The sequence below is a fragment of the Coturnix japonica genome, chromosome Z (assembly GCF_054131305.1).
Source record: "Coturnix japonica strain WE chromosome Z, WE-NBRP24, whole genome shotgun sequence".
Classification (NCBI taxonomy): Eukaryota; Metazoa; Chordata; class Aves; order Galliformes; family Phasianidae; genus Coturnix; species Coturnix japonica.
Window position 1 is genome coordinate 53,639,145 of NC_140702.1, and position 17,251 is coordinate 53,656,395.

Genomic DNA, 17,251 nt, shown 5'->3' on the forward strand with positions numbered 1-17,251 from the left:
AAATTTCATACTAAGGCACATGTTTAGTCAGGAAATATTGGTGGCAGATGGATGGTAGGACTAGATAATCTTGAAGGTCTCTTCAAGCCTTGATGATTCTGTGATTCTGTGCTTCAGTTGGTTGGTGAAACAGCTGATTGGGAATTTTTCTGTTTGGTATAGACACATTTCAACAACTTTATCTACGTATTTTCTATGAAAAAAAGTCTACCTGATTCATCATCCAGCCTCACAAAAAACATTTAATTCTTCCAGGTATATGTCAAACAAGAACACCATTAACCTTCATTATGAAGAAGACATAGGCAAGTTTTCTCTTTGAACTAACTTTTCACAAACTCACAAGTGTGTGATTTACAGAAGTAACTGCATTTCCTGTAGTTAGGAACTACAGTTCCTGACAGTTAGGAACAATTTGGTAAAGGACTTAATGACATAGCCAGAAGTTATTTACAAAACAAACAGAGGACTACATTAGATGAAAATAACAGATTAAATCAACATCTATAACCTTCTGAAAATAAAAACTGAACTGAAAACACTAGTGAGCTATTTCCAAATGTCTTTCTAATGACTTCTTTGAGGGAATGAGGATTAATAAACTAATTTAAATGGCCTCTACACTGAAAACATTTTCTGGTTCATTTACTGACAGTGTGTCAGTTTAGTATTGTTGGTGGTGAGGGTTACAAAACCAACCTTTGTTTATTAGTAAGCAAGCCATCAAAACTCCTAAATAACCTTGAGTACATTTCAGGGTATTATCTTACTATGCATGTGTTTTTGCACTTAAGTCTGAGGCTAACTGTTTAAAAAAATAAAGTTTAGAAAGCACAATGAAAAATGAACAATACTTACAACCATACCGTTTAGGGACACCCAGCAATCTGGTGGGAAATCCTGGAGTAATGGTACTAAAAACTGAAGACAACCATCCCAATGGCAAAGCAGCAGCATCATTCCAATAAGATTAAAGATTCTCACCACAGCACTGGCCAGATCATAGGTCATGTGGAAAATCTGTAGGGAAAATTACAGAAGATTTATGTGATGCAAATCAGAAATGCAAATTATTTACTTTTCATCAGGCAGACAAAAGACAAAGAAGCATCATTCTGAACTTCTAAGGAGTCAGAGTTCATTCAGTAACACCTGCTAATATGGGCATGCTAATTTGGGCACAGGACTGTACATGGCACACCTGACTCTTGGCTGCATCATGATTACACAAGCTGCTAAAAAGTGTTTCATTTAATTCACAAAGACCAACTGAAGTACTTTCTTAAACTTCTTTTAATCAAAGTAGAACTCAAAAAAAAAGAAAGTAAAAAAGAGTTGAGAAGCATGGAAAAGTTAGTGAACCCATTGTTTGTCTGTTAACCAGGTGTCTTAAGTATTCACAAAATTGTGGGAGGTAAAAATTGAATGACCTGTTCAGAATAGAGTCACATTTCCTGCCTTCTAAAAAGTAACAAAATGTGAGTGAAGAAGCAAAATAGTATTTTTTTATTATTTTTATTTTTATTTTTATTTTTTTAACTTGTGCACTGCAAACATTTGCTCACCTAGCAAAATGATGTAGGAATATCTCACGGCAGTCTTACTAAAATACTGAGAATCCTGAAACATCTGTAGTAGCTAAGATAAGGTCAAACAAAAATAATCATTTGGATTTTTCCATTCTTGTTAAAAAATAATTTTATTTGTACAGTCTCTTCTAGCAAAGCATAAACATACTCTTAAGCATAAGGATACAAAAGATGAAGGTCAGTTCTTATTCCCAGTCATGTGAAGAGACATCAACAGGAAAAGATAGATTTTTGATGGGCGCAAAATTTTAGACATCATTATTGAGTCAAATAATAAAACTATAAAGACCATACACAACACTGGCTGCTCCAGTTAGGCATCCTTTCCATTTCCTTAATACATTTCATTTTGTGCTTTTAGCATCCTATTCTCTCATCTAGTAGATTATACAGTGACACACCGCCATGCACTGTAGTCAGAGATCAGCCTGTGCAACCACGATCCAGCTCAGTGACATTGCAAAGCATGCATTGCCAAAGTGGAAATTCCAAAAGAATTCAAGTGTGCAAGAGGAAATTATTCTGTCCCACCTTTCACATCACTAAAACTGAAAACAGAGGTTAAGTACCCATACTGTAAATGATTACAAGTGCAAATAAAGAGAGCAGGTTAAGGTGTCTTTCAATATCTTTTTCAGTTAGTGAGAGTTTGTTTAAAATCATTACATATTGGCTAGAAAATTTATGTAACAGAAAAAATACCTAACACATTATGTTTATGTGCAAAGCGTTGCTTCAAGTTACAACATTTTGTGAGAATATTATAAATCTTCGCTTCACAGACACTTCGTGCAGATTCTTAATGCTATTTACACACTACTTAGTTCCTGTCAATACTGAGCAAATTACACCAACATTTAGGAGATAACATAAATAGAAATAGAAAAGTGACATCATTAAAATTTGTGCTCTTTGGAAATGTATTCAAAATATAACTTTTTAAATAGCTACAGTTTCAGTAGCAAAAGGTGAACTGGGTGAGTAGGTAGTATGTAAAAATGAAATATTTTTTTTTTCAAGAATGGAAATAAATAACTGTTCTGGAGCTTTGTTCATGGTTATTTTATTGCACTTGTTCTGAATACACACATCTATGTGTGATAATCAGGGGAAGATCAGATTCTCTGAAACTCTCCAAAGACAATGAGACAGCAGCACAGACCCCAGGAATGCTGCATTCTTCTCTGAAATCTGTAACTACAAGCATAGTCAAGACAACCGGCTGTTCACATATCCTGTGATCAGAGCTGCCTAAGAATGATCTCTCTGTGGCTCTTTCAGCCCCATGGAGCACATTTTTTTACATCAGTTTATGTTCTAGAAATAGCCCAAATGTGGAAGCTCCTAACGACAGTGAACGTCCACAAATTTAAGTGTATTTTGCACTGGTATATTTTTATTTTAAATTTTAAAAGATTCATATTATTTAATAGGGTAATGTTTACTGAAAAAAATAAATATATATACAGAGAGAGAGACAAGTGGGTGGATTTGTAAATGTATTTCAGTGATCTTGCCTGGTCATTATAAGTGTATTGCTTCCTGCCTAACCTGTGAAACTGTGTGATGGCTCAGTAATATTCTCAAAGGGGCCATTAGAACCAGGAAACAGAAAGAGATTGTAAAAAAGAAGAAAAAATATCAAACCAAATAGATGGAGCGCTGAGTTCAAACTACAAGGCCCTACTGAATCAGCAAGGACTCCTGATGGGCTTGGGCTTTGCAGGGACTATGCTATCTTGCTACAGTTCTATAATTGAGTAATTTGTTTTTCCTAAAAAGTAAGCAACATCGACCTTTTTCATTACTGATATGCCTTTGCAGTAATGATCACATACTGAAAGAACAACAATACACTGAAAATTGTATGTGAAACAAATCCAATAAAGGAAGTGGTTGGAACCACCAGCATCTGAAACTGTGATTCCATCACTTCTGATACCTTTCCCCTCAAGAAATACTGCTCTGCAGCTCAGCACAAAGGATCAGTAAGTACTGTTACAAATATAGTAGCATTCTGGACATTAACTTAACTGCTCATCACAGTAACATGAAATCAGCATTTTCACCATGGCACTGATTAATTGTGGTGTTTTATCACTCATGCTTACTTTAATAGTTATGTAGCCTGTTCTAATAACTGTGATAACTGCATTACAGAAGAAAGCTCAATAAGAAAAATATTTCATGGATATTTCTTATTTTATTCTACTAATAAGTTTCCATTGCAGATTATACTTTTTATTATTATAATGCATTTTTTGTTGTTCTGTTGGAGCTGTTGTTTTGTTTGTTTGTTTGTTTGTTTGTTTTGGGGGGGGAGGGGCAGGGGGCAGGGATTATATTTTTACTGTTAACAGTTTCCATATCCTTCAAAACTGTGTTTAATTGTGTTTAATAATAACCAGTGGTTTATTACCTGACTTTTGGAACACCATAACTTCCTTGTGTATTATTATTATTTCTTTTTTTTTTTTTTTTTTTTTTTTCCCTGATGAGCTGACATTGTGTCTGACAGCGGCTGAAATATAATCATATATTAGCCATTTTTCAAATTTTAACAGAATATCATTCATGGAGAATAAGAAATTGTTCCTTGAGAAGTCATAGGTCACAAGTTTTATCTCAGTTTTTATTCACACTTCATTAATGACTCCCTTGATTTCCATGTGTGAAGAAGAAAGCAGATTATTCTTTTCTCACATTTACAATGGAGTGTATACTTTAAATTGGTCCTGCTGACTGATTTCCAAGCCTGAGACAGAAAAACTGTTCCAGTCTTATCAGCCCACTCGCTTAATAGTATTTGAGGGCTGTCATATTAAGTTAATAGTACATATCTTGCTCAACTAAATGCATATAAACTCTGCTTTTGTGGAGTGCACTCAGTTACCACTCCTGCCTTCTAATAACTGGAAGGGAATAGTTCTTCAGTTGTGTTTTGTAGTTTGGACCAATTTTTATGTTCAGTTACATAAAATTTGATTTATAAAATTTACCAAGATTTAACTATCCCAGGAGGGAAAAGAAAGCCTCAGAAAGTCCTGAAAAATTTATTGAAAACTTGTACTACTGAGTAGATTGAGATACGTCCTCTTTTGCACCTCTTAGAAGCACTAGAAGTGCTCAGAATAGTCAAGATAGTCAAGGCATCATCTTCACATTCTGCTTTGCACCTCAGGCCACATGAAATGACACTCATACTAAGTGAGCTGTGAGGAGCCTGGAATATTGAACAGTCACCTTCTGGAGACTGAAATAGCTGCACGTGTGTGTCATTCACTAAAAGCAGACTGAGTGTGGCACCGATCAATGCAAGTTCAGGATAGACTGCCAGGCAAAATAATAGCTAGGAAAATCACAAGGTTTTCTAGTTCATCCTCTGGGTCAGCCCAGAATTATTAGGTTCATCCCTCAGAGCAGCACCGAGACAGAGATTAAGAACTGCAGGATTCAGATTTTCCTACCTGAGCTAAATCTTCACTTTTAAGCCAGTATTTGTAACAAAAATCTCTGGGAAACAAAATATTATGAAAGGAAGAAGAGAGAACAAGGGCTCTGTTCACACTTCTGTCTCTCCATCTGCTTTAAACAGTGAAAGCCAATCATTACTTCTTATCCATGTTATATTCTACAAACTGATTTAAAAAGATATTCTTCATAAATATCATTTGAGATACTGTGGATTGGATCCAACTCTAACCAAAGTTCATTTCTTTGGAAGCTACATTGTACTGCACTCTACGTGGAAAATAAATCCGAAAAAGTGGATGTAAAGGCCCATTGATTGAAATGCCAGGGTATGCCCTTAGAGTTACATTTTACACTCAACTGACTCCTGATAATTTAATTTAATTTGATAATAAATAATTCATCATTGATAATTCAGTAAATGCATATAGCACTTTTTAGTCTAGTTTTATTTGTGACTTTAAGCTGATGACAAATGCAGAGATTTGCTTCTGCTTATCTTGACCTGGGGGTAAATGCCAGTGATTTAATAAATTGTATAAAATATTTTAAATCAAACATATCCAGGGGAAAATAAATAAATAAATAAAAGAAAAAATGAAAAGAAAAGAAAAGAAAAGAAAAGAAAAGAAAAGAAAAGAAAAGAAAAGAAAAGAAAAGAAAAGAAAAGAAAAGAAAAGAAAAGAAAAGAAAAGAAAAGAAAAGAAAAGAAAAGAAAAGAAAAGAAAAGAAAGGAAAGGAAAGGAAAAGAAAAGAAAAGAAAAGAAAAGAAAAGAAAAGAAAAGAAAAGAAAAGAAAAGAAAAGAAAAGAAAAGAAAAGAAAAGAAAAGAAAAGCTGAGATGATTGGCCTATTTTATGTGACCTTTAAAAATTGTTATTTCTAGATGGACACAATTTGACATTAGGTTTTGTAATAGCAGCCCCATTTATTCTGCTTCAAGGCATGTACAAATGGCAGCCAGCTTCCGTGTAGCAAAAAGAACAACACGACAACACAGACATGTGACAGTGCTCCAAGTCCAGGTTAAACCTGAAAGCATTAAAACCAGCAAGCAACATTTATTAACTCCATACAAACTCTGCAATACTTGTGTTCTACTGTAAATTTGCCTCTGACTTACTAATATATTACTTCTCATACTGAGGGCATAACCTTACTGCCAAAAGATTTATTTTTATTATCCTGTTGTGAGTAATGTGTGTGACCTGCTTTGACATCAAAATAGAGAGGACTAGTCTCTTTAGTTCTGTAACAAAGAAAACAAGCCAAGACTGGCAAACCTCAGGATCCTGAAACAAAAAACACAGTGCTAATTTTCACTTTTACACAGGAGAAAGTTTTATTATTTATTTTAATGATGGAAAGTACCTTGTTAAACTAAGCCTTTGCTTTCATGAAGTGAGGCAAAGCAAAAGGGAGCAAAAACAAAAACAACCATAATAATAATAATAATAATAATAATAATAATAATAATAATAATAATAATAATAATAATAATGTAGAAGTAGTCGTACAGGTGAGCTAGAAGGAATATTTCATTTATTATTACCTTTTATAAATACTTATATCTTGCAAAGAAGGCAGCTCTAAGATACAGCCAGACTCTAAATTGCACAAAATATTATTTACAATTTATCTTCCTAGCTGCGTGAGAGGTACTGTTTTTCATATTAATGTGCAGACATATTCCAGTGTCAACCAGAGAAGAGAAAAATAAGTTATTCACCATCACTCATCTACCCACAGACAGACTAGGGCAGGGACTCCCACAGCACTGAAAAGGGCAACAGAACAAGTAACACGAATCTTAACAGATATCGCTGCCTACAGCATTTCAAATATAAGAGCAGAATTCAGATGACTGTCTCCATTTTTCAGAATTACTTTGAGCTTACGAAACCTAACTTCTCCACTGTCAATATACAGGCTGCTTTCATCCTTATGAAATGTGAAATAAAACAACAAATATCAGACATGTATTTTATAAAGAAGTTTACAACAAAATATGTCATAAATGCTAAGACAGTTTAGGGAGGTCATTTCAAAGAACCAAGATCTTCACAAAAATTGCCATGCCCCATAAAATTGTTTTGCACCATATTTGTCTATTCAAGTCTCACAAACCCTGAGCCCTCTTGATTTCCATTCTTAAAGCTTAACTTCAGGAATAATTACATTCTTCCCCCAGCACAGTGGGTCTTCTCCCTTGAGCTGCGTATTAACAATATGGTTTAGTGCAGTGTGCTGGAAGGGCTTGATGTCGAAACAGGCTGGACATGGTCTCAGGTTCATGGATCTAAAAATAAAACAGTGCTCAAACAATGTTCCCTGTAATCTCTTTCTGACTTCTTTCTTCTGTCTGCTGTGCCTGTGAGCAATCTGATTGTTACATGAATACTAAAAACATCCAAGGATATTTCCAGGTGTGAACTCAGGGATGCAGGTACAGAAAGTATCTACATAATCACTTTTAGCTTTGGCTGGTAAATTCATAACTGAAGAAAGAATTCTACTCTAACCTAAGAAAAATGAAGGAACACAAAGCTGAAAGACAGCAGAAATTATTTGTAAATCCAAAAGTAACAGCATATCTCAGCTCAGAATGTTTTTACAATTGAGACACCAGCAGACCCATCTCCTTCAGTCTCAACATTTTCCTAAACATCTCTGGCTTTTTTAAAAGATTTTGATTTCCAAGGTCTGCGAAGATGAGATGAAAACAGACACATTCTCAAAGTAGGAGATGCACCATCATCCTAAAACCCCCCCAAAGCCCTTTCATATTAAAGGAATTGTTCATTAAATTCCTAAATCCCCAGGTCTTTTCCCATGATGCTTGCCCCAGAAGTCATACTAGTGCATTTCCGAGCTTCACATTAATTCTGTTAATTATCATACAGCAACACAGTGATCTAATAGCAAACAACTGAAATAATGAGGAATATTTCTCCTTGGGAATTTAAGCTGGTGTCTTACTGAGGTTAATCTTCCAAACATGGAATTAATAGGCATGGAGTTGAAAATAAAAACTGTTATGTTAAATTTCCCATGGAATAAAAGTTCTGAAACCAAACTGATTTCATTTGAATAGCAAAATAAAATAAAATAAAATAAAATAAAATAAAATAAAATAAAATAAAATAAAAAATTAAAAACAAAATAAAACAGGAAATGTTTTATGAGGAACAGATATCATGTTTAATGTTTATATATTTGAGATATTAAAATAAAACATAAACCCTGATTTTTTTTTAATAGTAAATTAAAAGGTTGTCTTTATTTTAAAAAATATTATTGGTTATATTGTTGGATTGTCAGTAAAGTCAAGGCTGAAGACTGTTGAATGATACTATATGAAAGTCAGAACTCTTCAGTAGACGAATGGTTAAAAAACAAAACAGAAAATCCATTCATTCCTTTGAAAATCTTGGTAATCTTGTTAAGAGGAGGCATGATAAAGCCATCCATATATCGCATTTACATACATACAAATAGAAAAGTGAAAATAACAAAATCTAGAGGTATATACTTACATAAATAATTATGCTAATAACAATTTGACATCTAAGTTGATGTTCCACAATACTGACAAATAACTTACAAATTACACAGCTAATTGAACTGCATTCTAAAAAACTATTTGCTCCGTAAGTGCAAATAAAGCCTGCAGTTAAAAGCTTAATGTTGCTCAAAATCACTCAGAGGATCTTGTCTGCAATTTTAAAGGATAAATGTAAAAAATAAACAACAACAACAACAAAATCACAAACAATAACATCAAACTGACAAACCACAAAGAAAAAAAAAATACTTCTTATCCGATGCCTGACCAGGTAGAAGGAACATGCCAGACTCATAGTCTTCAAAATCACCCCATTTTTTGCCAGAAGAAATCAACAACTCAGTTGTCTGCTGAAAACTTCAGGTTGTCAGAAGTATATTACCAGTTTAAAGAAATTACTTTGAGAAATTGCAGACACTAACTTCTTATGTAAGTTATCTTATTTACCTGAATTAGTACGTGAAACTACCTTAAGCAGAAATTTCAGATGCTAAATTATTCTACTTCTGTGTTCAACATTTGCTAAACATATAACTATCATTATTATGAAAAGAAAATCAATATCCTCATATCCAAAAACATAACTTAAATGCAGGTTTGAGTGTTCAAAAGTCTCTACAGATCTCTAGTTAGTCAGTGCAAAAATTAAAGGCTGAAAACAAAAGACAAGAAAATAAAATGGGATGGGAAAAGTTACTGTAAGAAGAAATAAGTATATTTTCATGGTCCTGTTTGGGATCTCTGATTTTTTTCTAATTCCAGTGACATTTAAAATAATACATGCTTCTGACTGGTAAAATTGTTCAGGATGCAATGCACAGTGCATCCCATACTTTGTGTTTTACTGCTGTCAGTTACAACGACAAAGAATAGACTGCATAGTTTCTTCACATTATTTTTTGAGAAAATAAATTCATCAATATAAATTAACTAATTATACTTCACCATGAACATTTTACTATATTAGATATTTTAACAGAGTAAGCTGTTAGTGTTCAAACTACAGAATCTCAGTACTTACTACCGTAGTCTCTCCAAGAACATACAGTTTGTAAGCTGCATGCACTTTTATAACATACACTTTGTAAACTTGTACCACCTTAAACATATCTAGCTTCAATATAACGAGTTGCACTGTAAGTGTCACAACATGTCAGTCTGTGCATTTGAGACACTGACCAGATGCAAGCAATACTACCGGAACAATCAAGTACTGAGCCTTGCCCGCGGTGACCACAAACTACAGAGATGGTGCAGGTGGTCAGGCTGCTCCGCTGGCCTGCAGCTTGCCAACTATCATCAGGGTTAGTTGCAGCCTTACCATCACACCACAATTTGCAACCACTGTGGGTGCATTGTGACAGCCCAGCATATCCAGACACAGATCTGCACTTGTCTTTCTTGGTTGATAGATGTAGCTTTCTGCTGGTTTCTAGCTGATCTTGTAAAAATGTCTGGTTCTCAAATCACCCTCCAGAATGTCTGGCTCCATTTTCAGTGCCTGCCCCTCACTAGGCCCTAAATTACTATGACAGTCTGTGGTTCCCTACTGCAGGACATGCTGAAATGAGTCGTACCAGCTGAATGCCTACTGTCAGCCATCAGAGGGGCTTGAACTGAACATTTTAGCAACACCTCACATTTCATGAGCTTAATGAGTTGAGATTTGCTTCTGAATACTGTAAAAGCAAAACTTTTTACTACTGCTAGTTGTGTGTGTGCACTTTTCAGCCATTAATGGTCATGAAAGACACCATGGAAGACGCTCGTTCATCCCAGGAATACCTCTGTCCTCTCATGAATTTTGATTTAACACATCAGCATTTTCAACTGCTAATGTTACTACCAGACCTCCTTCAGAGTAGTATTCAATCCATCCTTCACTTGGCACCAGGAAAAACACTCTGTGCACTCATTCTCTGCATTTTGCATTATTTTACTGCCAGAGGTTTATTTGTCAGTTTGCCTGTAGTCTTTTGCTACCAAGGCAAATGAATGTCAAAAATCTCAGCTGCATAACGCCTCACAGCACTAATCCATGCTGAGTTCTGCAAAGGTCCTCCAAGGTTTGTCAGCCAGCTGTGGGCTTTCTTGGATTTCCTCCTAGGTTTACAACATGTTGCTGAAGGCTCAACCATTTTTGTTGCTGTCACATAGATGACCTATGCTTTTACATGTCATGTGATTTACAACAGTAAAAGTGAGTGAATGTGGTTTGTTCTCAACAGCACTTCACACTGTCTTTTAGTTTTTAGTTTTGTAAGATTACTACAACTGATAGACTGTACAGTGAGATTTTATTTTGTCTTTTACCTTCTCTTCATATTTCCATTTCTGTGGAAAAAAAAAACAAAAACATCTTTTTACTCTGCAAGAAACCTGGACCCCCAGGAGTTACTCGCTCTGAGAACCTACGCATCTGAGGATGTTCAGTGTCATACTGAGATCAAGCATCAACAGTGTGCAATACTCCTGTTTGACAATGTTGAAACGAAAATCATCCTTTGTCTCATATTTTCTAAGAAGATAATATAATTGCCTGTTGCCTTCTGCGTAGTTTTAGCATATCTTAGCCTCAACACAGCCTTTTTCCAGTTCCATGTTTCTGCCTTGTCTTCCTACTGCAGCTGACTTCCAATGCAGCTGCTATCAGACTGGCTATTGACAAAAGGATAACCCACAGATGACACCTAAATGATGGGTAGCCAGTGAAGAGAAGCATGAAGCATGACTTGGCACAAAAGACAATGAAGCAAACATACTCTTCTAGAATGAAATTCCCAGTCATCATCACACATTATTTCATTCCTCTTGAACAGGAAGAAAACACTGAGAAATTTCCATAGGGCTCTCTAATAACTTTACTTTACATTCCCTTTATATCACTGTTAAAATAATTTTTTTTCATTTGTTGCTGTTTTCATGCTTTTCCTATAAAACACAGGTTGCAATCTACTGCTTTTACAGTCTATTTCTGTTTTGTCCATATTTTGTATGGTTCTAATTGCCCTAGATCTCCCCTTCTGCTTGTCATATTTAGCATTTAAAAAAAAAAAAAAAAAAAAAAAAAAAAAAAGATGATAAAGTAGGACTGTATACTGTATAATTTTTGTAAGGAGAAGAAAAATATATTTGGGCAGTCCCAAACTGGTGGTGAGATTGTGATTCACTTCTGTTTTTAAAGGCAGATTTATGCTACCAAACATCTGGAGGAAAAGGATTTACTTTCAGAAAATAGACCAGAGCTTCCCTCTGCTTTATGTGCTTTCTCTTATTCTTGTTCCCCAGAGTATCCCCGCAGTACATTTTCAGTCCATCCACTCCAAATGTTCTAATTTTGCTATACCCTTTCGCTGTGTCATATCCTCTTTTATTTTGTTTACACAGTCACAGAAAACATCAATATTACATTCAGAAACATTCAGAAAACATTTTCAGGCTTAGAGAACACAACATTGTCCATTCTTTTTTAGAGTGACTGTACGCAATGGCTGACATTTCATATCCTCTACCACATCACAACAGTATTATCAACTTCAGATAAATACAACTGTGATTTATGTGACCCCATGAAACTTGAAATTAATTTAAAAATATGGTTTGGTTGTTCATATCTGCATGTCAGAAATCAGTGGGAGGCTAAAGCTAGCAACAAGAAAAGGAAATAGTGTATACGAGATGTTTACAAAGTCACAGAGCTTCAGGAGCTGGGACTCCAGGATAAGGACAGCATTGTAAGGCTTACAATAAAGATGGAAGTCTGCAAAATTTGCAATGACATTCCAATCATCCTACTTCTATGAGCAGTCCTAAATTAAAGAAATATTTTGGTTCTAGAAGGCAAAATCTGGGAAATGTTTATCCTGTGTGCTCTCTGTGCTGCAGCTAACATCACTGGGAGAATGCAGTGACGGAGGCTGAATAGCAAGAACAGCATTTACGCAATTGCAGAGTGACAGTGGAATGGAGAGTTATTTTTACCATTGAGTTTGGCAGAACCAGCTAAACATGAGGTGTTTCAAATGTTTCAAAAGCCCTAGACTGGGGAGTGGGGGTTGGGGTCTGCATGTGCGTGGGACCACTAACGTAAGACAAAAGGACATGAGAGAAGGGAGGAGAAGCTGTGGTTTTATAAAGCTGTGAAAACTCTTTGCCTAGTGGTTTCTTGCCCTGCAGAGACAGGCCACAAGCACTGCAAACAGGCTGCAGGGAGTTTACTGAAATACTGCTGGATGCAGAGCAGCACTTACTCAGTTCTCTGCCAGGCATTACTCCCTGAAGAACGATTTTGAAATTTCTCGCCTGCCCGAATTAACTCTGTCACTTGCCCAGTCCATCAGCCTGGAATTTCCTCTAAGATTCCCACCAGCAGCAGCAATAAACAACTGATATTTTTTTATAAACCAATCTGCCAAATACATGCTTTTTGCCTTTCTCCTTTAAGTGCTCACTGTCTGATGACCATTATGAGTACTAGTCAATCCCTGGTGACCCAAATGTTTTCTAGACATCACAGTGTCATTATATTCTCTACTAAATAAATAAATAAAAGAAACACAACAACAGCAATCACGAGCATTCTGGGAAAATCTTTATGGTCTGACTGGCTACCATGTGATTTCTATTTCTGGGATAAACATATTAAAAATAAATGAAGAGGTTGTCTTCCTTAACATCCCTCATGTGGAATAATCATGCTGCACTCTGAGCTGTTCGGTTAAGACTTCCACTTTGCTCAGTCACACACCCGTAGAAGGCTAATTGCAGAACTGCATGTTGCTGAGAAGCAGGAGATGGGCACTACAGCTCCTGCCAACCCTCTGGAGGCAATGAAACTGTGCAGCAGGCAGGGCATCCCTCAGGGCTGCTGCACCCTGTGCTGAACATCCAGCACAGGGAGGTGGCACATTTCCCACATTTAATGCTCGTTCCCTTTGTGGAGATCTGAGCAAGGCCGTAAGAAAGAAAGAGAGACTATTTATATAAAAGACCATAAATAATTAATTGCACTCTTTTCTTTCTTTCTTTCTTTCTTTCTTTCTTTCTTTCTTTCTTTCTTTCTTTCTTTCTTTCTTTCTTTCTTTCTTTCTTTCTTTCTTTCTTTCTTTCTTTCTTTCTTTCTTTCTTTCTTTCTTTCTTTCTTTTTTTTTTTTTTTCCCCTTCTTTTCCAGGAACCAAATAGTTCATTGCATAAGGGCAACAGTAAAACAAATGTGAGCTATGGATGTAAAACCAAAATAACTAACTAGCTAAATGCATCATTATTCTCAAAGGATGGAAAAGGTTTTGTTATCACAGACCAAAAAAATTCTCAGATCTCTGCAACATCTTCCCTTCAAACTTTTAATTTTCCCTTCGATTGATTTGTCTTCTCTTTACACTTCAGTGATTATTGATTCTTCCTTTCAGAGGAAGCACAATTATAAAACAATTATCTGCTTTCTCAGTATTTCCCTGTCAGCTACAAGCAGAATGTTATTCCATTAGTGTGCTGTTAGATCTTTTCTGTTCATTCAAGTATAATCATTAAAATGGGAAAGCAGCATGCAGTTTGTTTTCTGATGCCAAATACAATGTACTAGAATGCTCATGATATCATATATCATCTGGATATATACCTCTCTCTATACATACATACAAATTTACATCTGTACATGTAAATATATCCATATTCATTTATACATAAATGTATACAGACTGTATATGACTGTGACGTGTGCTGACTAGCCAAAACACTAGGGTTTTGACACGTGCCTTAAGCTCTTAAGCAAAGTCTCATCTTCTATTCACCACCAAAAGCAGCACTTCAGTGTACAAACATAAAACTGATTTCATGCTCACCTCACAATTCTTCCCCCCTCTGCTTTGTTTTTTCTTCATTTTCAAAAAGCCTTTCAAAGAAAAAATGTACAGAGCTCCTTTGGAGGATGTATATGTTCAGTTATCTCAAGGAAATCCTTGTCCCCGAGGAGCTGAGTCTGATATTGCCTGCAATGGATCCTAGATTACTTTATTTTTCCTTGCCTGTTGCAGCTGAATTAAATTAAATGGCTGCCAGTATATCCCAAACATTAGAGGACAAATTACTTAGGAGGGATGAATCTGATAGAAAGTCAAAAGTGAGTGACAACTGTATGTCGTGGTAAAGATGCCAAGGAAGTAAACATGCAGACAGCAGAACTGTTAAGTGCTGTAGTTCATATGGATTTTAGTTATTCAGCGTTATTTACCAGTTCATTCAATGTCACATTTTATTCCTATGCCTGAAGCAACCAAAAGATCCAATCACCTCTCTTCAGATATCTTCCACACAGAAATAAATGTAAGTTATTTGTGCAACTCTACTCCTGGACAGCAACACTGTACCAGTCTCAATTACATATTCTTACATTTATTTTATCTGGAACAGAAAGATTAGCCACAGCAAGGTACATGCTCTGAAAACCAAACTAGGGACATAGATTTTGCATACTCTGAAGTTTATATAGGGTTGACCTGCAAACTTGATTTTATCTAACTAGTTGAATAATACCATCATGTGGGTATTTACTACTCCTGTATCTTCTGGTAATGACTTAAGAGAATACAGATGCCATTTCATATGTGCTGAGGAGTCAGTATTGTGCAGAAAATGTAAGAGGAAAGGAACACTGTTATCTGTGAAATATGTGAAGAGACATACAGAGCTAAATTACAGCCTAAAACACTGAGTACTGAAAGACAGTATGGAGAACATATACAACACCATTACAAAGTTTTCTTCTATTTTTATTACTTACTTTACACTAATTTTGTCAAAGGTATGACAGGTATAAAAACTGCCCTGCTAAGCAACTTGCAGCATCACCTAGATTTTGCTAATTAAAGATTCAAAAATAAAAATAAAAATAAAAAAAATAAGTTCATGAGGCTTAATGAAGAAAATGGATGCCCAGGATGTCTGAACATTTTGTTCTCCTCCAACACAAAATCTAATTCATTTTAGGCTTTTGCATGCTTTTTTTCACCTGGTGTGACCAAGGTTCTACATAAACTGTTTTGAAAGATTCCATTAGGTGCAGAAGTGTCTTATGACAGCTGTTAACCATTACAAGGTGAGATGAAAGATCTTTAGTACTTTTCACCTTTGGATACTTCAAACATTCCATTCTAGATGTCACAGAAATCCTTAATCCCAAGGCAACAGGATTGAAGGCTTTTCCACCTTACCCAGTGCTTCAGTTTTCTTGGGGGTGTTTCCAGTGCCAGTGAAGGCCTGTTCCAAAGGAGTATGGGTGTTGCCCTTGACTGTAAGTGACTGGAGATGGCAGGAGAAGACAGGCTTAGCTGCTCTGCTCTGGACAGCCAGACCCATGGCACAAAGATGCAGGTACTGAGCACTTCTTGGTGCAGCTGAAGCAATGTTCTGGTGCTGAGTTGTTTGTACTTAAGTCGCATGCAAAGCTGGCAGGGCTTACAGGGGTTATTTGCCTCCACACAAACCCACAGAATAATCCCACCCACACTCTGTCTTATAAAATAGCTCCTAATTAAATCTAGTGAACAAATGAAAAACAACAACACAGTAATTAAAACATTGAAACCCTAGCTAGTCATCAAAAGTGTCAGAAAGGATTAATTTGTTCTTGATGCACCAATTTCATTAAAAGAGCCTAATTATGAATGTAAAGAAATATATATATATATATATATAAGAAAATAAATATAAAACTTGAAAAAATTATTCTAGATTTATTCTACATTCATAATTGAATTCTAATTGTTTCCTACTGAGATTTATTAAGTATGACCAACTATGTCTTATATAACTCCTATTATCTAACTTTAAAAAATCTACAACTCTTCAAAGCCTGCTGTGTTGACCCATCAGTGTCTTGAGACACTAGCTGGAAACACAATTTCTTTACAACAGTTAAAAGTTCTTGTATCTGAATTTTATTGGAAGAGCCTATATTCAGGATTAGTCCATTCTTATCTGTCTCTTCTCTCATTATTGCCACAGATCAGAGAAGATTTAAAATGTGTTAAAATCTAAATGATAAATACAAGTATATTGTAGGGGGGAACAAAAATCAAGTTCTTTTCTATGTATTTCTTCTAAAAATTCCAAATACACTCTAAGTGTAGTACCAGGCAATTCTCACAATAGAACAGTTTTATTCCATGAGTTGTATATGAAAAGAATAAGAAGAAAAAAACACTTTGATACTCATTTTTATTAGAGAAAATGTGGAATCTATTACACAATTGAAACTTTAGAGACCATCGTGTGTATTAAGCTGCTATGATTTTTCTTTTATTTACTTATAAAGTCTTTGATTTACTTTTGAGCAGAAAAAGAATGTAGTGCCACCTAGGGGTATTCATAAGCTTATGAATTGAAATTTTTGACAGCTCAAATATTCTGGTCCAGGTTTATTTTTCCTAACTGCATTTCTTGGAATAGAAATCCATATTAAAGAAAGTTTATACAATCCAATGTTACTAGCCTGACAGTACATCATACACTAATTTCATGAATTTCACAAAATTAAGTTCTTTCTCTGTTTCAGCCAGGAACTCTAAAGAAACTTGCTCTTATGGAAACTACAAAATAAATGGAATGCATATCTGGAGGAAATAAATAA

General features: G+C 35.3%; 1 protein-coding gene across 2 annotated transcripts in view; it reads right to left on the reverse strand.

The window, feature by feature from the left end:
- The window catches only part of HCN1 (hyperpolarization activated cyclic nucleotide gated potassium channel 1), a 186,911-nt gene that overhangs the window by 91,175 nt on the left and 78,485 nt on the right, over nucleotides 1–17,251 (reverse strand). The window contains exon 3 of one of the 2 annotated variants that reach the window (XM_085529418.1): nucleotides 859–1,020. In XM_085529418.1, coding sequence (XP_085385544.1) covers nucleotides 859–1,020 — 162 coding nt within the window. Of the gene's footprint in view, nucleotides 1–858; nucleotides 1,021–17,251 lie in introns of those variants that run through there. The other variant, XM_085529419.1, reaches the window with a different exon arrangement.